General features: G+C 37.6%; 1 protein-coding gene across 3 annotated transcripts in view; it reads right to left on the bottom strand.

Moving 5' to 3' along the window:
- The window catches only part of LOC141495598 (lipase maturation factor 1-like), a 702,841-nt gene that overhangs the window by 40,177 nt on the left and 638,030 nt on the right, over positions 1-24,634 (bottom strand). For all 3 annotated transcript variants that reach the window (XM_074197124.1, XM_074197126.1, XM_074197125.1), the window contains exon 7: positions 17,172-17,355. In XM_074197124.1, coding sequence (XP_074053225.1) covers positions 17,172-17,355 — 184 coding nt within the window. The remainder of the gene's footprint in view (positions 1-17,171; positions 17,356-24,634) is intronic.

Genomic DNA, 24,634 nt, shown 5'->3' on the forward strand with positions numbered 1-24,634 from the left:
AGAACTTCCAAGTCAAAGAGAAAATATTACAAGCAGCCAGAAGGACACAGTTCAAATATCGTGGAGCCGCAGTCAGGATTAAAAGCTCGTAGGGCTTGGAATATAATATACTGGAAGGCAAAAGAGCTTAGAATGCAGCCAAGAATCAACTACCCAGCAAGGCTGAATGTCCTCTTCCAGGGAAAAAGATGGACTTTCAGTGAACCAGGGGGATTTCAAATGATCCTGTTGGAATGGCCAGAGCTGAACAGAAGGTTTGATCTTCAGATACAGGACTCAGGTGAAGCATGGAGATTGGAGGAGAGAGGAGAAATATGAGAGACTTAATGATGATGAACTGCATGTATTCCTGTATAGAAAAATGATACTGATAATACTCATATGAACCTTCTCAGTTAATAGAGCAGGTAGAGGGAGCTTTTATAGATGAAGCACAGGAGAAAGCAGCTGAATTTGAAGATAAAATATGGTGTAAAAATGGAGTCAATAGGAAAAAGGAAAATGTAATGGGAGAAAGAAAAAGGAGAGGGGGAATAGGCCAAGATATTTCATATAATAAGATTTTTCTTTATTACAATGAGCTATTGCAATGATATGGAAGGTGGGAAGGCAAGGGGGAATGAGGGAATCTTTGCTCTCATCAGAGGTGGTTAGGAGAGGAAACAGTATATATACTCAATGGGGTATAGGCACCTGGAGTTAGAAGGAGCGGGGGACAGGGGGAAGGGGGGGTGATGTTAGTGATGGAGGAGAGGATGGACCATGGGGGGAGAGTGGTCAGATATAACACATTTTCTTTTTTACTTCTTGCAAGGAGCTGGGATTGGAAGGCCTGTCCGGGACCATAGGGCCTAAGGGGTGGTATGGGGGCTCAGGGCCTCTTGGCCCCAGGACCAGGGATCTGTCTGCTGCACCACTCAGCTACCCTACAGCAGAGTCAGAGTGAAAGGAGAGAGAAAATATAGTACATGGTAGTAGAGAAATATGAAAGGAGGGAGTTGCGATCAGTAATGGCAACAGTGGAAAAATATGGAAGTAACTTTTATGATGGACTTATCATAAAGAATGTGATCCACCCACGGCAGAGTTGTTGGTGTTAGAACAAAGATTGGAGCACATTTTTTATTATTATTATTTTTAGGGGGGTGCAGGGCAAATGGGGCTGGGTGGCCTGCCTAGGACCACATAGCAGGGTGATCATTGGGTGTCTGAAGCCGGATTTGGACCCGGGTGCTCCTGGCTCAAGGGCCAATGCTCTGTTTGCCATCCAGCTACCCCTACTATTATTACTATTTTATTTTATTTTTGGTCTTTTTTTTTTTCTTTTTTTTTGGTTTTTGCTGGGCAGTGGGGTTGGGGTGGCTTGCATGTCACATGGCTGGGTGATTGTTGGGTGTATGGAGCGAGATGTGGGAGCGGGTGCTCATGGCTCCAGGGCTGGTGCTCCATCCATTGCACCACCTGGACATACCTACAATTATTACTATTATTTTTTTTAATTCTAATTTTTTTCTCTCCCTTTATCGCTCAAGTGAGTCTATATTTATGGGGGAGGGGTATTTCATTTACTCTTAAACAAGAATATTTTATTAATGTATAAAATAATTATTTGTACAAAATGAGAATAAATATTGAATAAAAGAGAAAAAATAAATAAACAAACAACCAAAAAACAAACAAATAAATAAATAAAAAGAAAGAATATGCTTTGGGGCCGCTAGGTGGCACAGTGGATAGAGCACCGACCCTGGAGTCAGGAGTACCGGAGTTCAAATCTGAGCTCAAACACTTAATAATAACCTAGCTGTGTGGCCTTGGGCAAGCCACTTAACCTCATTTGCCTTGCAAAAACTTTAAAAAAAAAAGAAAGAATATGCTGATTCTTGGTTGTAATATAAGCTCCTTTGCTCTCTGGAATATCATATTCTAGGCCCTAGGATTCTTTAAAGTTGAGGCTACAAGACCTGTGTCATCCTGACTGAAGCTCCTTGATATTTCAATTGCTTCTTCCTGGCTGTCTCTAGTAGTACTCTTTGACCTTATAAATCTGGATTTTGACTACAATATTCCTTGGCATTTTCAATTTGGGATCCCTTTCAAGAGGTGATAGTGAATTCTTTCAAAGACTCTTTTCCCTTTGGTTCTAGGATATCAGGGCGATTTTTCTTGATGATTTCTTTATTTCTTCATGTTTTTTTGGAAGGCAAATGGGGTTAAGTGGCTTGCCCAAGGCCACACAGCTAGGTAATTATTAAGAGACTGAGGCTGGATTTGAACTCAGGTACTCCTGACTCCAGGGCCGGTGCTCTATCCACTGTGCCACTTAGCTGCCCCTCTTGATGATTTCTTGTAAGATGTTGTCCATGTTCTTTTTATTTTTGATTATGGGTTTCAGGTAGTCCAAGGATTCTTAAATTATCTCTTCTACATCTGTTTTCCAGGTCAGTTGTTTTTCCAGTAAGGCATTTTACATTTTCTTCTTCTTCTTTTTTTTATATTTTATTTGATTTTGCCTGACTGATTCTTGATGTCTCATAAAATTGTTAATTTCCACTTTCCCAATTTTAATTTTCAAGGAATTATTTTCTTCAGTTAGCTTTTGTATCTCCTTTTCCATCTGGCAAATTCTTTTTTAAAGTAGCTGTTTTCTTTTTCTGACTGCACAATTTGTATTTTTAAAGAGTTGCTTGCTTTTTTCATTTGCCCTATTGTACTTTTAAAGGAGTTTCTTTCTTCAATCAATTTTTGTGTTTCCTTTTCCAAGATGTTGAATTTCTCTTGCATATCTTTCATTTCTTTTCCCATTTTTTCTACCTGAATTTTTTTTTTTTTGCAAGGCAAATGGGGTTAAGTGGCTTGCCCAAGGTCACACAGCTAGGTAATTATTGTCTGAGACCAGATTTGAACCCAGGTACTCCTGACTCCGGGCCAGTGCTTTATCTACTACGCCACCTAGCTGCCCCCTACCTGAATTTTAAAATTCTTTTTGAGGGCTTTTTTTCCTACCTGAATTTTAAAATCCTTTTTGAGGACCAATTTGTATCCCTCTCTAGGGCTTCACATATAGGGCTTTTTCCAATGTCCTCTTCTGAGATGGTGTTTTGATCTTCCTTATCACTATAGTAGCTCTCTATAGTTAGAGTTTTCCTCTGTTTCTTACCCATGATTAGCTTAATTCATGGTTTTTAAGGTAGAACTCTATTCTTGGGTCATATGGGGCTTCCTGGGTTTGAGGTTAAAAGCCTGCTCACCAACCTACTGAGAGTTTAGGGCCTCTGCTCTGGTGTTAGCGGCTTCTCCACTGAACTGGTGTGGCCCTGTCTAGTTTCGACTACTGTTTTGGGTTTCTGGTACTTGCCATTTATTTACCTTCTTCACTGGGCCTTGAGGCCTCTTAATTAGCCTGCTGTATTACTGGCTGCTGAAGTGGGACCCAGGGGCCTCCAATGGTGAGTTGGGCTGTGACTGAGAGCCTTCTGCTGCCCTTCTCCACCTTCCACTTGCCCCGGGTCAGGGACCCCCTGCACACAAGTAGGACAAACCTTTCCTGAAGTCCCTCCAAGATATCTTAAGTTGGAAAATGCTCCACTCTGTCTTTTTTGTGGGTTCTGTTCCTCCAGAATCCATTTATAGGCTTGATTAACATTGTTTCTGAGGAAAACTTGGGAAAGTTCAGAGAAGTTCCTGATTACTCTCCACCATCTTGCCTTATCACTTTCTTTGTGTTTTTCCCCACACTGAGCTTTCTTAGTTTTCTTTTCTGTAAAAGGAGAAAGTTAAACTAGATGATCTATAAGATCCCTTTCAGTTCAGACATTCTGTGACACAAGAACTGGTAGAGCATAATTCATTTGTTTTCTTAAAAGCTAACTATATCTTAGTAGTAAAGAGGGGATTAAATGTCTGATAGCTGTAACACTGATTCCATAAATACATATTTAAGTTCATCTATGTGTCAAACATTGGCAGTATAAATGCAAAGAATGAGAGAATTCCTACTCTCAAAATATGTTATTCTAGTAAGAGAGATAATTAGTAATAAGGGATAATAATAATAATATGTAAGTATTTGTAGAAGTTCCTGATTTCTGGATCTGTTAATAGATCAATGTGAAGGACAAATTCCTTCCTTGATAACTACCCATAAAATAAGTTCAGAATCTTTGAGGGTGAAGGAATAATAGGTAAACCATAGAAACAATACAGTATAGGGGTTCTGTGGATAGACTTTGGAAGATGATATGGGAACTTAGACTGGAAACAAAGTAAAGTATTTTTACTAGCCTCTAATTGAAATTTAGCATTGACTTAAATTATTAATTAAAAAATTATTCTGAGAAGGAGTACATTCTTTAAAGTTAAAAAGTTTTTCTGAAGAAGGGCTTCATTAGACTGCTAAATAGGTTCATGATCCCCAAAAGGTGAAGAGCTCTTGAAACAGTGGGAAAATGTCAGGAGATGAGGGTTAAAAGTCTATTTAACTAAATTCTGTGACTGAGGATGAGTTATTGAGCCTTTTTTTTTGTTTATCTATAAAACAATCCTTATGTTTCTTAAAGTCATTATGAAGGGTAATTAAAGCATCCTATAAATATGAGTTTGTTATTACTGTTGTTGATTTGCCTTTTGGAATTACTGGTTTTCTTTGAGACTCAATTCAAGTGCTGCCTTCTATGGGAAATTTTTCCTGATTTACCACCTATTATTCACCTAGACCTCTCCTCCTCCAGCAATCTTGAAGCCATTTTCCTCTCTGGTTAGAATTTAAGATCCTTGAGGCACGGACTATTGTACTTTTGGCTTGTATCTCCAATGCTTACCATAGCACCTGGTTCACAGTAGACACTAACAAAAAGAAAGTGGTTATTGTGCTAAATAAAGGCTTATTGATTAGTTGTTTTTTTATTATTGAACAATTATCACCTTAGTCAATACTGCTTCTGTTGCTGCTATACCCTGCCTAGCAGACACTGGCAATTCAGGAAAGAGCTACACTCTGAACTTATTCCTTAGGACTAGGCCTTCTCATCTGGGGTTCCACTGCTGTCTAACTTTCTTATCACTTCCCCTTCCTTTTTCTGGATTTTGATATAATCAACATTAATTATTCCCTTTAGAAAACCATATAAATTGGCTTCCATATTATTCCAAGCTTTATCCCTTTGATTTCCTATACCAAAAAACATCCTTCCCTTATCACATTCCTCTATATGTTTTCTCCTCCATTAAAATGTAAGCCTCTTGAAAGGAGGTATTTGAATTCATAGAGCTTGGCACATAGTAAATATTTAATAAATACTTTCTAATTCATTCATTGAATTCAGATAAAAATGGTTCTGGAACAAAATTTTTGTTGTGATTCAGTCTTTCCTGTCTCTTTGTGACCCTTATCTGTGGGGTTTACTTGGCAAGGATACTGTACTGGTTTGCCATTGGCTTATCCAGTGGATTAAGGCAAACAGAGGTTGATTTGTCCAAAATCACATAGATAAAAAGAAGTGTCTGAGATTGAACTTGAATCAGGGTGTTTAGAGAAGGCAGGTAGGTGGTGCAGTGAATAGAGCATTGACCTTGGAGTCACAAGAACCAGAGTTCAAATCCAGCTCAGATATTTGACTCTCTCTAGTTATGTGACCTTGGGCAAGTCACTTAACTCTGCCTGGCATTCAGGGCCATCTCTAGTCATCCTGATTCATATCTGGCCACTGGACCCAGATGGCTCTGGAGGAGAAAATGAGGTGAGTGACTTAGCAAGCCCCCTCTCACTCAAATCCAATTCACATTCTTGTCATGACTTCACTTCCCTAATGTCATGGTCTTCTTCAAGAATGAAGGACAGGGGGTGGCTAGGTGGCGTAGTGGATAAAGCACCGGCCTTGGAGTCAGGAGTACCTGGGTTCAAATCCGGTCTCAGACACTTAATAATTACCTAGCCCTGTGGCCTTGGGCAAGCCACTTAACCCCATTTGCCTTGAAAAAACCTAAAATCCAAAAAACAAAAAACACACAAAAGAATGAAGGACAAATAACAACACATATAGAGAGACCCAATGCTCTGCTCCCTGAGTCATTTAGCTACCTGCCTGGAACAAGAAGCTACATTTTATGTTCCCTAGGTTATCACATATGTGATAAAGTAACTGCTACTTCCATTTGAATGGTACACAGCTGATCTTCTATAGACTCACTGAAAGCATTGTTGGTCTAGTTCCAGTAGCAGACAGGATAATGAGGAACTCATCCTGGGACTTGACTTGGCATCCTGGTACATATGATTTTGATTTTTTTTCTGCTAGAGCTCTGTATTAAAATGTCTTTTCATTCCATACAGCTGGAGATTATGAATATTTGGTGTAATAACCATACCGAGCTATTTAAAAAGTTGTTCTTCAGCTTTTTTTAGAACCAAACTTATGTCTGGATGATTGTGGACAACATTTTAGTCTATGATAATGTTATGAATCCAGGACAGTTTATTGGCTGAGCTTATCAAAGATATTTTGAGGTCTGCATTTGCAGTGTGGAAATTTCTTGTCTATCAGTCCTTGAAAGACAGTGAGCTTCTTTTGCATAATTTGAGCTATCAGATCATGTTATGCTAAGAACTCTACAGGTGCTAACTATTTGCAGCCTGCAGTGATGTTCTGAACAGTTACTACCATTTCCTGGCCTATTTGGTATTGGTCCCTCTCTGGACTCCTTAAGGATAAACTTATAATTTCTGGTGGGTATGACCTGGTCCTAAATATCACCACAAACCCCTCTCATAAAGAAACCTACATATAGGAGAGAGAACAGTATTAGGAATTAGATCCCTTCAGTTTAAATCCTTGCCCCACACTTATCTAGCTGTGAGACCATGGCTAAGTCATTTTACCCCTGATCTCAGTTTCCTCATCTGTAAAATGAGGATAATAATATTTATATTCCCACAGGGCTGTCAAAGAAGAAGGGCTTTATGAGTTTTAAAGCTTTAATAATCCTATAAATGGTAAACTCCTTGAGGGAAGAACTGTCTTTTGTCTCTATGTGTCCTCTAGCTCATAGCCCAGGACCTGGAACATAAATGCTTAATAAATGTTTATTGGTTGATTGTTATCATTCTATTAGTAAACTACATATAGATTGAAGGAAAAGCTTTTTAAGGAAAATAGTCTCAACTTTTTTCATTAGTATTACTTTTCTTATGAATGTTAAACTCTATCAGTATTATTCAGAGACCTTGATTATTATATTCTTTTGTAGACAAATGACTCTACTTTTCTTGGATTCTGACTCTTTTTCTAGTGGAAGTACAGGATTTCTGCACTTTGCCATCAAAAGCCCTTGTATCACTTTAAAACTGTGGCCATGACTGCTTCAGGTTTGGGCACTTATTCCAGTTACTCCCCTTTAACAGAAAACAAGGACAGAGTTGTATAATTCCATTGGTTCATATAAAATCTCTGGTACTTTCTTCCCCAATCAGAAGGTAAGAATAATTTTTGTCTTTCTATTCTCAGCCTTACAAACATAAGACACTTTTTACTGGAAGAAAGAAGATGGGGTCTTTTTGGATGCCAGTTAAAAGACCTTGTTGTCTAATATTTCCCTCCCCCAAGACATAAGCAGAGCAATGTGGTATAATAGCGTGTGGGACCTAACGAAGGGTCACCTAGGTCTGAGTACAGTTTCCACCACTTTCCACCTGGGTGACTATGGATGAGTCACTGCCTCTCTGAGCTTCAGATTTATCCATTAATAGGGACAGTAGTTGCATGCCTAGTATGAAGACGTAGTATGAAGAACTGTTGTGACTAAAGCACTTTAGAAAGCATGAATAACTTTAGAAGTAGGGGTTATCATTATTCTTATTAAAGGAGACATGAATCATATTACCTAGCTCTCCAGATCTTCCAACACTTCTGAATAACATCCTACTTCAGAACTGTAGTCCTTCAGAAGCTAGATCTAGACAGAACTCTGTGTGTGTGTGTGTGTGTGTGTGTGTGTGTGTGTGTATGTGTGTGTACAATAGAGAGAATAAGGAGAAAAGAAAACATTCAATCCTTAGAAAAGAAAATGAAAAATATGATAATAATTTATTTTTGGATTATTATGATTTTAAATGCCACTGACCTGGTAAGTAATCAGGTGATTCTCACAAATCAGTCACATTCTAGAAGCAAATTCCTGAGTTATTTAAAAATGTGATCCAGAGAGACCCATGACAGCCAGGAGAGACTTTGGGTCTCCTGAATTCAATCACTCTACATTTCTCAAGGACATAATACTATGAGTTTATCCAACTCTCTCATAGGGTGGAATTTTTGGAGAAATTTCTCTGTAACTAAATGTTGGGTGTTTGGTGGCAGGTGATAAATCGTCAAAGTCACCTGTCAGGAACAAAAGAAGATAGCAGCCACCTTTCCCCAAATCCTGTAAGCTGGCTGCAGCTTGTCAGCAGTGGGCTCTGGCAGAGCTGCCTGAGATCATCCGTCCTCTCAATCATTACTCTGATAGAAACAAAGGCCTTTGGAACCTGGCAGTGAATCCGAAACATAAAGAGCATGTCTACTACTTTTAAACTAGTCAAGCTTAAAACCATACTGAGATTCCTTATGTTAAGAAGAATCTTATTTTCACCTTGACAGCATCATCTTCATTAAGCAACCCTAGCCTAGATCAGACAAGATTTCCTCCCTTGTAAAATGAATGGGGTTGAACCCCTTTCCCCTATGCTCTATGGTCTGATTCTAAATGCTGTATTTCCTGTCTCCAGAAGCTTGCACCATATGAATTTAGGTCAGATCCATGGGAGGTCCTGTAGAAGTCCCTATATCCAGCCTAGGTTTGAGTAGCAAACTCCTCCACTCAAATGTCAACAGCTTCTGTCTAAAGATTTCTAATGATGAAGGGCTCATGACCTCTCCAGGCAGCCTATTCCACTTTTGGACAGATCTGAGTTAGAAAGGGCTGAACTTTGTCTTCCTAACTTGCCCTATGGGGCTATCCTTCTAACAGTTGAACATCTCCTCCATCTTCTTTTCTCCAGACAACACACCCATAATTCCTTCCACCAATCATCCTGTGGCAGATGCTTTCTCTGGATGAGGTCTGGCCTATCCAACACCCTTCCTATAGTATAGAACCCAGATAAAATGCAATCTTCCAAATCTGCTGTGAGTTGGGCACCAGAGGCAGCTGACAGAAGGAAACAGTAAGAATACTGCTTGTCTAAGATAGGTAAGACTCTGGCTCTGAAAACCATCTGCATCAGGGAAAAAAAAAGTTTTCTTGGGTGATAGATTCATTTTTTTTGCAAGCATCTCCTGACCCAGGGAGAAATCACTGATCCTAGGGTGAGTGGCTTCATCCAGACCTACTGTCTCTTTTATTTCAAACTATGTGAAGAGCTGGCTTCAGCCACAATCTTTGCTGCCTGCTAGGAGAGGGATAAGCATACCTAATGCAGATTAAATGAAATTCCATTGAGGGATAAATAAAAAACCATGGCCCAAGGGAGCCTGTTATGTCACTGCAGAAGAATCTCAAAAACAACTGACAGAAAATACCACTAGGAAAAAGCCAGGGGAAAAAAGCAGAGTTTAGAAACATAGCAACTTTTGAACTCTTATTACATTACTGAAGGATGTCTTATGCCTGTGGTTTAGGTCACTAGTTTTTTGTGCCTCTAGGGAGTGGCTTGCATTCAGAAAATATTACCTACTGGCTGATATTGCTAGGAAAAATAAAATAATATTTCAGGGACAGTAAATACTTAGTCCAAAACTGGGCTCAAGGGGAGATTGCTATTTATTTCATTATAACAATCATAATTTTCAGAACTGATACCTGACCACCACAGGTTGCAGATTTCTTTCATAGCATTGTATATAATAACATTTTACTCATTCTAGGCAGGATGATCATATCTTCCCAACCCTGTCAGTGACTGATTTATTTCTGAAGGCTTTGAGATTCACAGAATCTCAGAATTGCAAAGGATCTTTTCAATAGAGAGGTTATTTAATGCCTCTCCAAGTGGCTAACCAGCTTCTAACTGAATCAATAATGATCAACTCATAACTTCCTAAGACAGTTCATTTCCCTTTGGGACAGTTCTGACCATTAGGAAGTTTTTCCTTATATTGAAACCTACTTCTGCAAACTTTGGCACACTGCTTTTAATTCTGATCCCTGGGGCCAGGCAAAACAAATGTAATTCCATATAACAGCCTATAAATACCTGAACACAACTATCAAATTCTCCCAAAACTTCTTTTCTCCAAAAGCAATATTCCCAATTCCTTTAATGGATTCTTATATGGTACAATTTCAAGGCCTCTTTCAATCAATGTTGGCAATCTTTTTTTTTTGGATGTCAATGTTATTCATTCAATAAGGTACTTAGAACTATATATAGTTATAATTAATATATGGTCTCACCAGGACAGAATTATAGCAGAAATATCAAATACTTTCTAGTGTCATATCAAATTTTTCATTCATGAATTATTCTCTAGAGCCATACTTTCTCCATTCTATACCTGTATAACTGATTTTTTTTAAACCAAAGCTCAGGACTATGCATTTATCTCTTATTGTATTTCAGGCCCATTGTTATGGCCTATTGGGCAAAGGTCTTTTCTGGATTCTGATTCTGTCATCTAATTTTTCTCTAGAAAGTTAACTATTATTGTCTGTGCACTTGCTCTCTCTCTTCTCTCTCTCTCTCTCTCTCTCTCTTTCTCCTCCCTGCTACCTACAAACATGCTCAAGTCTCTCCCATCCTTAAAAAACAAACAAAAACCCCTAAATATCTTTTGCTCATATTATCTATATCTTTTCTTTTTTAGTTAAAACTTCTGAAAAAGGATCACTATATTCAGTTCCTATCATTCTTCTCCCCTACTTCTCTTCTAAATTCTCTCAGTCTAGTTTCTGGCACCATTTGTATATATCATATATTTATCTCTGTATTTCTTTGCTGTCATCAAAATTAGAAAGTATTGTTGTGGACTCTGTTTATATCACCAGCACTTAGTACACTGCCTAATGATCATTTAATAGATTTAGCTGCCAATTCACCTGGTGGATCCCAAACTAAATAACCCTGATGTTTCATTCATTATGTTAATACAAAATTATGTTCAACTTTTTTAGATACCCCTCTTTCTCTGTTCTACTGGACCAGGTTTTGAAGGAGATGAAAATAATTTAAGACACGGTTCATAATTTCTTAAAACTTATGTTTTTCATTCTATATAAACATCTCCAGTTTCTTCAACTAATTTTCTTATAACACATGTGATGTAACATAACAAAAAAACCCAAACCCCAACCCTAAAGCTTAGGCTGAATTAACAGAGGTCTAGGCAAAGTATAGTTGGACTATCTTGGACATTAGAATTCTACTGATGTAATTCAATAGAGTAAATATTTATTAACTATCTCCTACCTGTGCTAAGCAATCTAAAATCACAAGATTATGAATGTTTTAGAATGCTTAGAACTTTGACAAAATAGAATTTCAAATGGAAATTTCAGCTACTTTTGTGGTTCTGAGAAAATACAGCCAGGAGGGCAGCTATATGGCATGGTGGAGAGAGCACCAGCCCTGGAGTCAGGAGGACCTGAGTTCAAATCCAGCCTCAGACACTTAATAATTACCTAACTATGTGACTTTGGGCAAGTCACTTAACCCCACTGTGTTGCAAAAAAAAAAAAAGGAAATACAGCCTGGAGTATTAAAATATGTATAGGATGAATAAGCCTTCAACACAAAAAGTTTTCATTGTTATAAAATAATTTTATTTGTTCTACTATAGTAATCACTATAGTATATACAATGATAGAAATTCAAAATGATAATTATTTTCAACATTATTTTTATTTATATATTTTTAGTAAAACATGAAAGGTTTTTATTCCTAACAGTGAATTTGGGACTCTGAATCTTCATATCCAAAGAAGAAATTAATGTACTGACATCAACTTTTTAAGTGATCCTGGGGCTCTGACAATTTTATCAGTGACTTGATTAAAGATATAGAGCCCTCTGTCATGACATCTCTTCTCACTTTAAGCTTATGTAATATTTTAATCAACAAGGGGGAAGTTTCAGGAGAGGCTTTCTCTATGTTAGACTAGTAGGTTGATAATATTAAGTTTAGTGGTTGTGGTGGCCAAAGAATTGTTGCTTCCCTTATTTTATGATTCTGCTGAACCATAAATGCTGAAAAGATAAATGCTAGAGTGTTCTTAAAGGTGCTGTTATTAAGTCACAATAAAATCACAATTTTGCAGATATGATACCAACCCACCTAAGTCTGGGGCTGTAACTCATTTTGACCCATAGTTCCATGGTTCCTGTCAAAGAATAATTTTTGTGGTAAAAAAGAGCATGAACATGTGGAAATTTGTTTTTCATGACTTCAAATTTGTAATGAGTTTTGTATTTCTTGCTTTCTAAATGGGGAAAGGGTGGGGAAAGGGCAGAATTTGGAATAATACATATAGTAAACTTGGACAAAAAATTGAAAAAAAAGACTAAATACAGAGAATTACTTAGAATACACTTTGTTTGGCTTATACATCCTCATTCAAATCTGGATGAAGATAGTTGAAGCAAGTTTTAAGACATTATCCTTTAGTAAGGGCTAAAGAACTGCCTGTCTAGCAAATTAAATGAAAAAATATTTATCAAATTTGAATTGAATTGACATTTACTTATAAAGTGCAAGACAATGTAAAAAAGATAAAAAAGTGACACCCTCATAGGGATTAATCACATAGATAGTGATATAACATATCCTCTAAAAAAAATCCTCTAAGGGGGCGGCTAGGTGGCGTAGTGGATAATGCACCGGCCTTGGAGTCAGGAGTACCTGGGTTCAAATCCGGTCTCAGACACTTAATAATTACCTAGCTGTGTGGCCTTGGGCAAGCCACTTAACCCCATTTGCCTTGCAAAAACTTAAAAAAAAATCCTCTAAATAGTATGACAAAAAATAGGTATTGACTCACATCTCACACCCTATACCAAATTAAGGTCAAAATGGGTACAGGATTTAAACATAATGGGCAATAATACCATAGACCAATGAACAGATCAAGAAATACTCTGTCAGTTCTATGGAAAGGGGAGAATTTAAAATCAACAAGAAAATAGGATACATTATAAATTGCAAAACAGATAGTTTTGACTATATTAAATTGCAAAGTTTTTGCACTAATAAAACTAATACAGTCAAGACTGGAAGGAAAACATAAAGCTGGGAAACAATTTTCACAATTATTATTATTATTATTATTATTATTATTATTATTATTATTATTATAGCATTTGTTTGAGCTCCATTTTCAGTCAGGGGCAAAGTGTGTTAATGTTCACTATTATATTAAGTTTACTTCAAGACAGAAAAGTTTTTCTGAATACAAATACCATGAAACCAGCTAGAAGTTCTGATAAAGGTCTTATTTCTAAAATATATAGAGAATTGAATCAAATTTATAAGGTTACAAGTCATTTCTCTATTGCAAAATAATCAAGTATATGAACAGGCAGTTTTCAAATGAAGAAATTAAAGCTATGTATATATAATCATATGAAAAAATGAGAAATGCAAATTAAAACAACTATGAGGTACCACTTCACACCTATCAGGTAGTGGCTAAGATGACTAAAAGGGAAAATGATCAAGTTTGTAAAGGGTGAGAAGATTGGGACACTGATGCACTGTTGGTGGATTTGTGAACTAATCCAATCATTCTGGAGAGCAATATGGAACTATGCTCAAAGAGCAAAAAACTGATACTATTGTTTGACCTAGCAATACTAGGCTTTATCCAAAAGGAATCATGAAAAATGGGAAAAGCCTTGGATGTTCAAAAATATTTATAACAGGTCTTTTTGTAGTGGCAAAGAATTGGAAATTGAGGGGATGTCCATCAATTGGGGAATAGCTGAGCAAGGTATGGGATATGAATGTTAAGGAGTACTATTGTTCTACAAGAAACCATGAGTGGGGTCGGACTTTAGAGAAACATGGAAAGAATTACAAGAACTGATACTGAGGGAAGGGAGCAGAACCAAGAGAACACTGTACATGTTAACAGCAACATTGTGAGTTGATCAGCTATGATGGATGCAGCTTCTGCCAGCAGTTCAGAGATCTAGGACAGCCCTGGGAGCCCTGTTATAGACAATGCTATTCACATTCAGAGGAAAAGAAAACAAAATAAAAAAAAATCCAACTTACAGAATCTGAATGGATACTTTTTAAAAATCTTCTCTTACGTTTTTCTTTCCTAGCTTATGTAAACATGTTAAACACAAATGAACATGTACAATTTTTACTAGACTGTTCTCCACTGAGGGGAGGTGATAGAAAAATGTGTAACTTATAAATATGCAAGTGGATGAATGCTGAAAAACTTTCATAACATATTGGAAAAATAAAATACAGCATCAATAAAAAAGTTTAAAAATAAAAAAATTCTCTAAATTATAGTATCAAGATAAAGATAGATGGTCCACAATCTCTTCATTTGTCTTTTGATTCCAACTATGAAATTTAAAACTCTGAGTTTCAAATAATAATGATTATATATTATATTTCTATCAGACTTTGAGACTTACAAAGAATTTTCACACATCATCTATTCTACTTTTTACAATCACTGTAATTAATAGAAAATACAAATATCATTATTCTTATATTATAGGTAAGGCAATGGATACTTTCAGAGCTTAAGTGACTTGCCCAAGGTTACAATGGTAAAGACAGGAATCAAATCCAGATCTTGTGACTTCTTTTCACTTTCAATAAGCTGAAGTGAAATGTTCATTTAGCAAACATTTAATAAGTTTGAGAACAATGCTTACAGTATCCCACAAGTTTATGATTTATCTTTAGATTCAGGGTCGATGGGGGATCTTATTATAGCATTTGTTTGAGCTCCATTTTCAGTCAGGGGCGAAGTATGTTAATGTTCATTATTATATTAAGTTTACTTCAAGACAGAAAAGTTTTTCTGCCTACAAATACCATGAAACCAGTCAATTGCATCAGACAAAGCAAGTGCACATATAGGGTTTCTTTGAATTTCATGATGTGGGTCAAATGCAATTACATTTTTTAGTCTGCAGTTATACTTATTACAGTGGAGCAAAAAGCACTAAATTAAATCAGAAGATGTTGTTTCAAACCTAGCTTTGGATTTACTAACAATGTAACCATGGACAAGTCACTTAACAACTCTACTTCCATTTTTCCTCTCACCCAGGCTGGCAGTTCAGTGGCCATTCAGAGGCCCTATCTCACGGCTGACTGCAAGGAACTTTGGTTGGTTTATCCATCTCTAAGCTCTTGGTGACCTTCTTGGAACCAGCCCCATCCCCCCAGTTCATAAAGGCTCACCAAATTGGTGGGAGACTTTGTATAGATGCCTAATTGGTTTTGGTCCCAGTATAACTCAGAACTCCTAAACTCAGGTTATCCACAAGCCTTAGATTATGCTCACATTGTGCTTCCTACCATTCCAAGTCACTTAACTGCTCTGAACTTAGTTTTCAAATTTGTGAAATGGAGAATTATCATTTTTATACTACCTCAGGATTTTTATGAGGAAAGCTTTTGTAAATTTTAAAATATGTGAGTATAGGCTATTGTTATTACTTTTTAGCCTCTTCACATGGCCAGAAAAGATGGTATATTAGGTAAGAGTACAAACAGATAAATAATGGGCAGACATCAATATCAATTATTTATTGCTTAAAAACTATCTTAGGTTACTTAAGTTAATTCTATTACAACATAAAAGTACAGAAATCAAAAAGGAATAAAAACAGTGACACTGCAACACAGCAGTCCCTGGGCACATATAACAGAAAATATGGAAGGGCTAATCTAACCTAAACCTATTCCTAGCTTATAAAATTAGACCACCTAGACATCATTTTCCATGACAAATTTTCAAACCATAACTGAACCTCTTATATATAAATATGTGAGGCATAAAGTGTTATGAAGTACATTAAAGCACTTCAACAAGGGATAAAGTAAAGAAGTCAGAATTTAGAGAAAATGTCGTCTATCACATATTCTGCTATAATAGAAATGTGAGCTATTATTATCTTTGTTATTATATTATCTTTGCAATAGAAGATCACATAACCAAAGAATTTCAAAGCCCTTAGAGATTGTGTAGTCCAAACTTATCATTTTACTAGTGAGGAAACAGAAACCAAAAGAAATTGTTTCTTTCCCATGGTCACACAGGTAATGGGTAGCAGATAGGGGATTTGAATTCAGATCCTCTGACTAAAAATCCAGTTCCACTATTCCATGCTCCCTCCCAAGTTTAAGGTGATGGCAGGTCTGGATAAAGGGAGAGAATTTGGTGGGGTCAAGTGCCTCCTGCCTAAGGCTTCTCTTCTATTCCACCCTACCTTGCCACCTACCTTGGTTGACCTTCCACCTTCCCAAGCACTGAATCACCAGACACCTTGTCCTAGGACTGGTAAGGTGTTTTAATTCTATCTGGAAGAATTCCCTTTAAGTCTATATTGTCTTGATAGTATGTCCCATGGTCTTCCACTTTCTTGGGAAATGGAAGGGAACAAGGTAATAAGTATTTCTTTCTAGGTGCTGGGCATTGACTGAGCTAATTTTTTTAAAATTTTAAATAAATATTATCTCATTTGATCCTCACAACACACTCAGGAAATGCGTTTTTATTACAATGACTTATAGCTGAGAAGACTGAAGCAGGCCAAGGCAAATTGACTTGTGGGCTGTAAGCTAGGGACTTTGAACCATAGGGCCCAGTGTTTGATTCCTGCCCCACTGGTCTGTGACCATGTGCTTCTACTCCTCCCCTCATCCTCCCTGCCCTTTTCCTAGCTCTGGATCTATAACCAAACCACTCCTATCATTGCTACTAGAACTTTCCTATGGCTCTACTACCCTCCTGGTAGTTTCCCTCATCTAAGGATTCTGGGTAAGCTCTGTTTTTCTCAGTTCTAGTACCTGAGGATAGGGCATCTTGCATTTGTATTTGTATCCTGAGTTTCCCACATAGTTGGTGATTAAGAAATGCCTTTTTATTCATTCATTATGGAGAGGAAAAACTGTGTCATTGGATTTGTCGTCAGGATAAGCCCAATTTTTCCTGAGATGCCTTACCTGGAAAGCAGCAAACCACATGAGCCAGTCTAGCCGATAGTGGTATGGTGAAATCAGGCACGGTCTCCTCTTCAGGTCCCCTGGCTTACATTTGAACTCATATTCCTCCCACACGGCAGTGGAGTCGTTGGCTTCAAGGCTGGAAGTGCCTTGGAGGATGACCTCCGTCCTCTCCTTGGTGATGCTGTGGAGAAACAGAGCAGAGAGTTAGGGCTGGCTGCGTGGGAGAGGTCATTAAACCCTTCACTGATTCATTTTGCTACTGTTGAGAGACTTGAGTCCTTTTGACTTTTTCCAGGGATGTAAGCTTCCTTTAGTTTTTGAGAGAGGTTTTTGGCAAAGCTAAGGGTCTTGATCTCTTGCTTGATCGGGCCTCCCCAGTTCACTATCTTTTAGAATGGCATCCTTGGTTATTTTTCTGCCCTCCACCAAAGCAAATATAGGTCATTGAGATTCATATTATTCTTTTATAATATAGATATTTAAATGTGGGGCCAGGATTTGAATTCATACCTATGTGTGCTTGAGGAGGGGGCCTGGTACTCTGTCTAGTATTTCTTTCCTGTTTCCTTCTCTTTGAACTAATGAAATTGGTCTGGAATTCAGCTCAGTCTACACTCCAAGGCAAACTTCCTCTATTATGTCATCTTGTTTCTACAGTAAGTCCAATGGTGCTGGGGCTTTGGACCAATAATAATAATCACCACTGCTCACATTATTATACATACACACACATACACACACAGAGAGAGAGAGAGAGAGAGAGAGAGAGAGAGAGAGAGAAAGAAAGAGGCAGAGAGAGAGAAACAGAGAGAGAGAGACAGAGACAGAGAGAGATACAGAGAGAGAGAGAGACAGACAGACAGAGAGAGAGAGAGACAGATAGACAGACAGACAGACAGAAAGAGAATTGTAACTGGCTCCATTGGACACAGTGTGGGGGAAGACTTGATGATCCCAGCCCACGTGAGTCATGATGCCAAGAAGGAAACTCTGAAGGGAGAAAAGCCACTTTGAGAATGGGTTCTGGGAATGCCCAGATTTGCAGAGGATAAAACCAGGGTTCTTGATGCCCTTGAGGGAGATGTCTTGTTCTTATCCATCCGAGTTGGAAGCTATGAGAATACCCTTGCTCAGGGTGTGTCCAGGAATCAGGAGCCATAGGACAGGATGGGGCATGGGCTGCTGGGGCAGTAGCTCCTTCCAGCTCTCATCCGCTCTCCCCCCGGCCCAAATGGTGTCCTCTTGGGCTCCCTGCCCTTCTCCTGCCAGAGAACAGAGGACCCACTTTTCAAGAGACTTGACTTCCTCCACATTTCGGTAGCCTGTTATAATCTAGAAAGCACTTTCCTCATGTCAGCTCTTTAAAGAGGCACTATAAGGATTATTACCCCTCATTTTACAGAGGAGGAAACTGAGATTCAGGGAGAGGGAATGACTTGCTTTAGGTCACACATGAGTTAAATGGAAAAGCTAAGATTTGAGAACAGTTTCTTGATTCCAAATTCAAGATTTCACAGATTATCTCTCTGGTTTCTCTGGTCTGCTGGTCTATCATTCCTTTATAGCAATGATACTATTGTAGTCTTATTTAAAAGGTAACTCTAAGTACTACCCCCTAAATTATGACCTCAGGTCTCTTTAGACTTGGGAGTCATCAAAGGGAAGAATTAGTATTGTCCATTTTGTCTGTGGGGAAAGTAAAGTTTTCAGAATTTTGACAACTTGCCAAGGTTCTAGTGTATTATTGATATAGTCAGGTCTAGAATCTTCTCTTAGGCTAGTGTTATATCCAGTGTGAGATAGCAGTCATGGTGCAAGCCTATTAATGCTCCATGATGCCATGAATGGACAGAATTTTCCAGGGTCTAGTTGCTGCTCTGCCTCCTTGGGAAAAATAACAAAGCTTTAGCCTCTACAAGAGGCCATGAAAGTTTCTTTATTCAGATATTTGACAACTTTTTGACATTAAAGTTGTTTCTAGTCCTTTATAGTTACAAATTATGATGCTGTATTTATCAAAAGGCAGCATAATGTAAATTTAAAGAATTCTGAAATGAGAACTCAGAGACCTGGGTTCAAATCCTAACTCTGGTACTTATAAGATTTGTGAACATGGGCAAGTGACCCAATCTGTTTGAAATTATTTTCTCATCTTTAGTGATAAACAATACTCACTTAGGGTTACGATGAAAGAAATGATAATTTCTTGCTGTGCCTTTCACATTGCCTTCTTGACTGTGAACTTAGAAAATTTATCATGTTGGGTTACTGGTGGATTTGAGGGAGTTACTATGGCAACCATATCATCTTGGTGCTGGAGAGTCATTCAGCATCAGGACTCTTGCAAGTGACACAATGATATGAAAAAAATGGTGTATCTAGCAGATTTTAGTAACTGGTTTAATAGGCACTCAAGAAATACTTGTTAATTGACCAATCATAATTGAGATAAGCAGAGCAGACCAGTCGTTCCATTAGCAGAATGGAAGGCTTGAAGTTCCCCTTAATTTCTTATTTCTTCTGTCTTTGAAGCAATGGAATGCAAGTTTAGTTCTACAGTGGTATAAGAAAGGTCTCTCTCTCTCTCTCTCTCTCTCTCTCTCTCTCTCTCTCTCTCTTTCTCTCTTTCTGACTTACTGACTGGCTGTCTGTTCTAATGTCTGGCCTCCAGTCAGCTGAAAAAATCCCAGACACAGTGCTTAAAGAACACCCATTAATAGCTGACTCATGGGGCCCCATTAACAGCTGTCTGAAGGCATCCAAGCATGGCACCATTCTGGCTGAGAAATGGGTCTCACAAAGCCATAGCTCAGCAGCAGTTGGGGGTGGGAGCAGAAGTCATAAGGGGTTGTTAGGGCAGGAGAAAGGAGGGCTGTGCCAAGGAAAACAGAAAGTGAAAACAAAATCATTGCACCTAATTGGAAGTGTACAGAGTAGGTTAGAAAGATAACTCTAAGCAGGTCCTCATCCATCTTCTCAGGCTGCCATATAGCAAACACATATGTTCAATACATGCAGGTTATTTGCATTTCAGGAATTCATTCTACATTTAGTAACTGCCTACTGTTTGTAATGGTATATATTCAGTGCTGGAGAAGCTACAAAGGTGAATTAGATATGGTCCTCTGCCTACAAGGAGAATATCAAACAAAAATATATAATAGAATAAAAATAATTATACTATTATAGTACAGACTAAAATAGGATAAGAATTTGAGAAGTAGAATGTATTATCTGAAGTGTGAGGAAAGAAAAATCACTTTTGCCTAGTGGGCTCTTGGAATGTTTTATGGATCAGGTAGAGTTTCAGCTAGGCCTTGAACTTAAACGCACAGAGATTGGGGCAGGCGATCTGGGAAAAGGTAAGCATTCCAGTTGCTTGGAGCATAGAGTACAAAGTAGAGACTGGAAGAGATGACAATAGATAGGTATGAGAAGAGAACCACTAGAGCCCTATTTGAAGACAGGGCTTTAGTGACAAAATTAGATACTTCTATGCAGACATTTAAAATAACTGAATGCGGTGGCTAGGTGGCATAGTGGATAAAGCACCAGTCCTGGAGTCAGGAGTACCTAGGTTCAAATCCGGTCTCAGACACTTAATAATCACCTAGCTGTGTGGCCTTGGGCAAGCCACTTAACTCCGTTTGCCTTGCAAAAGTCTAAAAAAATAAAATAAAAATAACTGAATGGAATTCAGAACACAGTGGCAGAATTTAAATTCATCCTGTAATTACAAATGAAATTCTCTTTTCTCTCCTCTACTTGCCTTGAGTCTGACTAACCAACTTCCAAGCATCTAATTGTAGTGTCACTTAGGACTGCACACTTCTCCATTTTTTCCTCATGAGAGAATGTTACATCCTTTACTGAAATCTAGGTAAACTAGATCTATATCCATTCCTTGATTTATCAGTCTAATAACTCTTGTACAAAACAATCAACAAAATAAAATTAACCTGGCATGGCTTGTTTTTGATGATGATATTCTGACTTTTGTGATCACTGCTTCCTTTTGAAGATGTTCATCACTCACTGCCAGTATAAAGTATACTGGAATTATACCGTGAATCAAAAACAAACTCATTGATCTTATAGTTTTCAGATTCAATTTTCTTCTATTTGGGGGGAGATCTGGATACCATTTGTTTTTATCCAATCCTTCAGTACCTTTGCTGATCTCTATATTTTTAGAGATGATTGATTTTCTTTCATATGCTAATATAGTCAGTTGAGTCACATAAATCTCTTTAACAAAGGATAGCTGGGTGCTCTTTTCTTTATACATTTTGATAATCAGCTTTTATTGGAGAGTCTTGTTCTGTCCTTTCTTGTCCAAAAATCATTCTCCTTTTCAGAGAAAACATAAGCAAAATAATAACTTTTGCCTATTGTTAACTATTTTCTCATGCATTCTAAATGATATGATCTTTTATTCTCTTCAAATATTTTATCTAATTTATCTGGGCAGGTGGAACTCAACACCATTTTGTTGTCTTAATTTTCCTTGTCAGCCTTAGCTCATTCTGACCATTAGCCCTTGGGGCCAGGCCATGCTTTTATAGTCATCCTCTGTTATCTACCCTTGCTTCTATGTTCTGTACATGTCTTTTTTTATTTAAAGATTTTATTTATTTTGAGTTTTACAATTTTTCCCCTAATCTTGCTTCCCTCCCCCCACTCCCCACAGAAGGCAATTTGCCAGTCTTTACATTGTTCCCATGGTATACATTGATACAAATTGAGTGTGATGAGAGATAAATCATATCCTTAAGGAAGAAACATAAAGTATAAGAGATAGCAAAATCAGATAATAAGATATCAGGTTTTTTTCCCCCTAAATTAAAGGTAATAGTCCTTGGTCTTTGTTCAAACTCCACAGTTCTTTCTCTGGATACAGATGGATTCCCCATTGCAGACAGCCCCAAACTGTGCCTGATTGTTGCACTGCTGATGGAATGAGCAAGCCCATTAAGGTTGATCATCACCCCCATGTTGCTGTTAGGGTGTACAGTGTTTTTCTGGTTCTGCTCATCTCACTCAGCATCAGTTCATGCAAATCTCTCCAAGATTCCCTGAATTCCCATCCCTCCTGGTTTCTAATAGAACAATAGTGTCCTATGACACACACACACACACACACACACACACACACACACACACATATATATATATATATATATATATCACAGTTTGCTAAGCCATTCCCCAATTGAAGGACATTTACTTGATTTTCAATTCTTTGCCACCACAAACAGGGCTGCTATGAATATTTTTTGTACAAGTGATGTTTTACCCTTTTTTCATCATCTCTTCAGTGTATAGACCCAGTAGTGGTATTTCTGGATCAAGGGAATACACATTTTTGTTGTCCTTTGGGCCTAGTTCCAAATTTCTCTCCAGAAAGGTTGGATGAGTTCATAGCTCTGCCAACAATGTAATAGTTGGACATGTCTTTTTTTTTAAAAATCTAAGTTGACTGGTGAGTTTTCTAAGCATTCTCAGTGGTATTTTTAGACTAAGCTCTCCCTTTTATCCTCACAATAATTGTTTTTCTTTTTATGTTTCGAATTTCACTTTTGGATATTTCCTATTGCTTTGGGGCTGATGGAACTTTACTTCAAAAGATACTCACAACTCTTACCTCTAGAATCCTCAAAATCAATTCCCTTTAAATATGGGGTACATGTTTAACTATATATTTTTCTTCTACTTCTCCATCATAGATTCTAAGAAGGAATGGTCACTTCCCTCCAAAGTTCTTTCCCACTTTTTTCTACCTCAGAAGCCAGATCATCTTTACCGATTAAAATCAGATCCCAACAAGAATTTCCTCTTTTGGTTCTTGTATTTATTTTAAAGAGGTAATTATCACTGTAGAAAATCAAGAAATTATTAGCTATTCTTATATGGGCACAAGTGATAGGGTGAATGCACGAGATACCCAGATAATTGAAAGCCCAGTCCTGCTTTCCCAAATACCAATTGTGTCTCTGTGATAGACTTATAAACTGCTTCTGATTTTTTTCTGTCTGGATAGTCTGCAGTATGCCCCAGTGACAAGATTGTTCCTTCAGCTGCCTCTGTTAATCTTTGCCAAGAGATTCTGTACTGTGTTTCCTAGATTTTTTTATTTGAGCAGGTTTTCTTAATAAATTGTGGTACTTTGTCACCTCCTCCCATACCTGGTCTTTTGCCTCCCCTAGTTCTTTTGAATATGTCCCTCAAGAGCCAAAATCCATCAAGTCTCAGTAATACCTATGAGGAGACTTTGCTTCCTTACATTAAGATATCTAATTTATTCTTACTTGTTACAGTGTGCATTTGTTTACAGATATTTGGGCAAATGGTTCTATTCTAGATTCCTTTCTTAGGTTGTCCCTCTATTACTATAGAGTAGGTGACCTCCAGAGTTCATTCTAGAATTCTAAGATGATTGGGCTTTTTGCCTAGGCATCTTCTTTCCTGATTCAAGAATCAGTTCTAGGGAAGTAAGTTAATAAGACTCATAAGTAGAGTTCAATTCCTTATAGGCCAAATCAAGCTGTTTCAATTCTCCATGGTTTCCCCTTTGAAAATGAAGCTTTAGGTAATGACTAATTATTACTATTTATTCTTTCAAATATTATGAAAGTACAGTTAGAGTTCTGGAGATCTAGGTTGTAGTAAGGTAAAAACAACACTCATCATATGGCCATTTTTCTATTTCTCTTGAGGTAGGACGCAGATTTGTTAGATACTTGAATGTGGTGTGGGGTAGAGATACATTCTCTTTGCAGGTCTTCTAAGAAGATAATTTTTAAAAAAGTCAAAAGCCTCATCTGCCCTTGAATGCAATTATTTATTTAGACATGGCTGCCAATGGGGCAACTAGGTGGCACACTGAATAGAGTGATAGGACTGGAAAGAGAAAGACCTGCATTCAAATCCAGTCTCAGACACTAACCAGCTGTGTGACTCTGGGAAAGTCACTTCACCCACTTTGCCTCAATCTTCTATTCTGTAAAATGAGCTAGAGAAGGAAATGGCAAGCCACTCCAGTATCTTTGCCAAGAAAACACCAAATGGAATCATGAAAAGTTGAATAAACTGAAAAACAACTGAACAACAAAACCAACAGGATTTCCAGCAATTGATTATAATTTAATAGTTTGAGTCAGGATTTGAATTCAAGTCTTCTCACTCTAAATCTACTATTTTTTTCCTACTACAACTCAGTAATGCTACATGTCTTGAATTAACCCTACATACTTTTCCCTGAGGTCTCTGGAGGATCTTAGATTTACTTGTGGTGATGAAATCTACAAGTGGTTCTTTCTTAGAAAGAAATTTCCCTCAGATTCTAGTCATTTAGTCATTACCTTATCAACTAAAATTCTGGAGTACAGCTCCTAGTTCTGTCCTTTACATTTTCAGTTATATATGTTTCCTTTATATTAAGCTAGCATTATGTAATTGGA

Source organism: Macrotis lagotis, chromosome 8 (genome assembly GCF_037893015.1).
Source record: "Macrotis lagotis isolate mMagLag1 chromosome 8, bilby.v1.9.chrom.fasta, whole genome shotgun sequence".
Taxonomy (NCBI): domain Eukaryota; kingdom Metazoa; phylum Chordata; class Mammalia; order Peramelemorphia; family Peramelidae; genus Macrotis; species Macrotis lagotis.